This window comes from Egretta garzetta, unplaced genomic scaffold (genome assembly GCF_000687185.1).
Source record: "Egretta garzetta isolate BGI_Z169 unplaced genomic scaffold, ASM68718v1 scaffold53, whole genome shotgun sequence".
Taxonomy (NCBI): domain Eukaryota; kingdom Metazoa; phylum Chordata; class Aves; order Pelecaniformes; family Ardeidae; genus Egretta; species Egretta garzetta.
The window spans coordinates 2,687,644-2,691,811 of NW_009259312.1; the positions used below are offsets into that span (position 1 = coordinate 2,687,644).

At 55.1% G+C, this 4,168-nt stretch overlaps 1 protein-coding gene across 1 annotated transcript in view; it reads left to right on the top strand.

The window, feature by feature from the left end:
- SLC25A5 (solute carrier family 25 member 5) overlaps positions 1-1,668 on the top strand; it is a 3,532-nt gene extending 1,864 nt beyond the window's left edge. Inside the window, exons 2-4 of the mRNA XM_009636371.2 lie at positions 15-501; positions 619-759; positions 1,366-1,668. Coding sequence (XP_009634666.2) covers positions 15-501; positions 619-759; positions 1,366-1,523 — 786 coding nt within the window. The 3' untranslated portion in view covers positions 1,524-1,668. The remainder of the gene's footprint in view (positions 1-14; positions 502-618; positions 760-1,365) is intronic.
- Positions 1,669-4,168: the final 2,500 nt, after the last annotated feature.

The following is a 4,168-nucleotide window of genomic DNA, read 5'->3' on the forward strand; positions in this document are numbered from 1 at the left end:
CTCGGCCCCCGCAGGTGCAGCACGCCAGCAAGCAGATCGCCGCCGACAAGCAGTACAAGGGCATCATCGACTGCGTGGTGCGCATCCCCCGGGAGCAGGGCGTCCTCTCCTTCTGGCGCGGCAACCTGGCCAATGTGATCCGGTACTTCCCCACCCAGGCCCTCAACTTTGCCTTCAAGGATAAGTACAAGCAGATCTTCCTGGGCGGCGTGGACAAGCGGACCCAGTTCTGGCGGTACTTCGCCGGTAACCTGGCGTCCGGGGGTGCCGCCGGCGCTACCTCCTTGTGCTTCGTCTACCCCCTTGACTTTGCCCGAACCCGCCTGGCAGCGGATGTGGGTAAAGCTGGGGCTGACCGCGAGTTCACTGGGCTCGGTGACTGCCTGGTCAAAATCTTCCGGTCAGACGGCCTCAGGGGCCTGTACCAGGGCTTCAGTGTCTCTGTCCAGGGCATCATCATCTACAGAGCCGCCTACTTTGGCATCTACGACACCGCGAAGGGTAGGTTGGCCAAAATGGAGCTAAAAGGGAGATGCTGGGCCCGCAGCAGGGCTGCGGTGTGTTTTGGCAGATGCTGGTGGATCTCCTGCCATTCTCATTGAAACCTCTTTCCCGCAGGCATGCTTCCAGACCCAAAGAACACCCACATTGTTGTCAGCTGGATGATTGCTCAGACCGTCACCGCTGTCGCTGGTTTGACCTCCTACCCTTTTGATACGGTTCGTCGTCGCATGATGATGCAGTCTGGCCGTAAAGGAAGTAAGTTTCTACCTCCTTGTGTAGGAAGTGTTGGGCATCCCTAAGCCAACAGTTGGTGGTGGAGCTGAGGTGAAGGCAGAGTGGCTTGGCTTTCACCAAGCCATGTAGATACCCTCACCTCTTGTGAACAGCAGGGTGTGAGAGGGGCTGCAGAAGCGGATGTCAGGTGGGGGGCACAGGCGGGTCAGTCTCCACAGCACGCCTGTAAGGTTGGGTGTGCAAGTCAGATGTCTGTCTGTAGGTAGGAACAGCAGAACTTGCCCAAGGACGTTGCAAACTATTGTCTCTGGGCCAAGAAGAGACATCCCTGGTAGCAGGCAAGGCCTGGCTGACTGTGCAATAGCTTTTGGGTCTGGAAGTGCTGGTGTCAAAGCAAACAGTAGGTGCCTTCTGCTCAAACCGGTCCTTCCAGTGTCTCCTAGGGGTAATGCAGCAGCAGCGTATCTCTTGGGCGGTCTTGCCCTCTGATGTGCTAATACTGGAGAAAGTCAGTCAAGAAATGGGATGCACTTGAGGTTATGAGGCTGGCAGATATGTTAGGCCATTTCTGACCTGGATGTTGGGGGTCACGGGCATCCAATTTCTAACGCCGTCTGTCTCCTGCAGCTGACATAATGTACACCGGCACTATTGACTGCTGGCGGAAGATTGCCCGGGACGAGGGCTCCAAGGCGTTTTTCAAAGGTGCATGGTCGAATGTACTCCGAGGAATGGGTGGTGCTTTTGTCTTAGTCCTGTATGATGAAATCAAGAAGTACACATAAGTTGTTTCCTGTTGTGAACTGGCATGTTGTTGTATGTAGTCTGTGACCACTCATGGACTTGTTTGAAAACCGTCTAGTTACTACACGGCTGATGTTTATACAGGTTGGCATGGGGCAGGGGCGACTGCCTGCCCTGCCTTTATCAAGTTATTCCCCCTGACGGGACTCGCCATGGTTTCTACTTCAGTCACTCCTGCTTAAAGAGGACAAAGAAATAAAAATCTGAAACCAACTTTCTTCATCTCATGTTTGTTCTTGCTGCGGCATGAGGGGGGTGGGGGTCTCTGCAGTGACTGTGCAGAAGGGGGAAGATGAACCACCTCCATCCTGCACAACTGGCTACCTGTGGCCTCCAGCAGGTATATGGTGTGCAGGCTGCCAAGGAAGCTGGAAGTGTTTCCTCCCCAGTGGAGGCCAGTGGCGTGAGCTGGAATGGGAACCGGCAGCTCTGAAGGATTCGTCCAGCTGATCTCCCTGAGACCCCGGTAACCAGAGATGATCCACCGGCTGTGTGCCACCAGTCCTGGCTCAGGCCTGTCTGCTCCCCGGAGCTGATGAAACCTTGTTTTGAAAGTGCCAAGTGCCCAAACCTGTAAAGCACGGCCTCCTCCATGGCGCTGAATGCTTGGGAGGCTGGAGAAGTGTCTAAGGGAGAAATGTCTTGCTGCTGTTCAGAGGAGCAGAGCCGGCATTGTGTACTCTGGCTTAGAAACTGAGCTACCCACTTGGGCATGTTAAAACCCAGCCAGAGAACATGAGTGCAGGTAATTGCTGCACTTCTGTAGAGCCCCTGGCTAGCCTTGCCCTCACATGAGGTGGTATGCTGTGGGGATGCAGTAGCTGAGTAGAGACGGGCAGCTCCTGTGCCAGGTCTGTGCGTGCCAGGCAGGGAGCTGCATCCCCAGGCTCATCCCTTACCCCTGGAAGTTAAGCTTGTCCCAGCCCCAGATTCTGGGGGAAGGGGGAAATTCCTTCACGCTGCTGGGGCAATTCAGGGAAAACATTGCAAGACTGGGCAATGCGTGTGGCTTGGCCTTTACCCAGACATCTCCGTGGGTCTGTGAGCTGCCCCAGTGAAGCTGCCTGGTTTCTGCCTGGGGAGCCGGGGTGGCGGCTGGTTGCTCTCTAGGTCCTCTGCCCTTCAGATCAGCAAGTCTTTCCTCGCTGCCCCCACACCTTGGGTCCTTTCTGGCTGCCCAGGCCTGCTCAAAGCAGTTGATCTCAATCACTGAAACCAATCTCAACCACTGTCTAAGGCAGAGAAGCAAGCCCTTGTGTTGCAAAGAGGGGTAGTTGGTTTTATTGCTGAAATCTTAAGTGGAGCAGCTGGGCGTGAGAGCACAGCACCCTCCTGCCGCAGACAGCATCGTGTGCTTGGGTCGCTGCAAGTGGGTGTTTGTGATGGGAGATGGTCTCATGCTGCGCTGTTGAGCCACAGAGCCTTTGCTGGTGCTTTTCAACTGCCCCTAGGCTCCTGCGATATGAGATCCCTCGCTGCCTGCTATGGAAACAAAATGGGCTGAAATTTTTCCCATGAGACACAATGCCACAAGCAGTGGACAGCATGCTGGGGGGAGCAGGCAGCAGCCTGGCAGGGGGCTGTGCCATGGGGCCCCCTTACCAGGGAGCCTTCTCCCACTGCACAAATGCAAGCTAATTAATGCAGGGCTCTCAGCTCTTATTGCCTCCTGCTGCTAAGCTCTCCTGGATTTCAAGAGCGGTCCTGAAATGCTGTTGGTTGCTGAACGTGGGGTATCCTTCCCTCTCTCCGCAGGGGATGCTTGGCCAGGCTGTTAGCACATGGAGGTAAGTGCATCATTTCCTCCTCCACACAGTGGTGGGTGACCAAGGCGCTGTGCCCGGCTATGAAGGAGCTGATCTGGGGGACCCCTAAGTCCTTAGACATAACAGCATTTCATATTGGGCTGGGGGTGCAGGACTGGCACCAACTGAAACGGGTTGTAGCTGCCCACGCTAGTTACTGCCTTTGGGACTCAGGAAAGAAGCATGTGTTGCACAGCTTTTTGTAGCTCCGGTGCATGGGAGATACGGAGCAGAGCCCACAACGGGTTTTCCCTGTGCTCCACTGATGGGGGACATGGGCCAGCAGCCCCTTTTGGCCTGGGGATTTAACCTCCCCCTCCTGGCAGCTCCCCTAGGAGCAGCTGTATCCAGGGAAGCAGGTTGGGGGGTTCAGCTGCTGCTTTTGCCTGCCACAGGAGCATGTTAGGGATTATGGGCTTTGTTCTTGCAGGGAAACTGAGGCACCGGAAGGGGACTGGGGCCAGCCAGTGGCAAGGCAGTGAGCTGGGTGCAGTCCCTCTGACATGAATGGTTTTTCCACCAGGCTGTGCTGCTCCAAGGATGGCAGAGGCAGCGGTGGATTTTCCTTTTAAACACAATTCTCTTGCGGGGAATACTGAACATCTCGTACACCATGATTTCATAGAATAGAACCATAGAATCCTTTAGGTTGGAAAAGACCTTTAAGTTCATCAAGTCCAACCATTAACCCTGCCATCCCACCACTAAACCATGTCCCTAAGGACCAAGTCTACCTGTCTTTTAAATACCTCCAGGGATGGGGACTCAACCACCTCCCTGGGCAGCCCGTTCCAATGCTTGACAACCCTTTCATTGAAAAA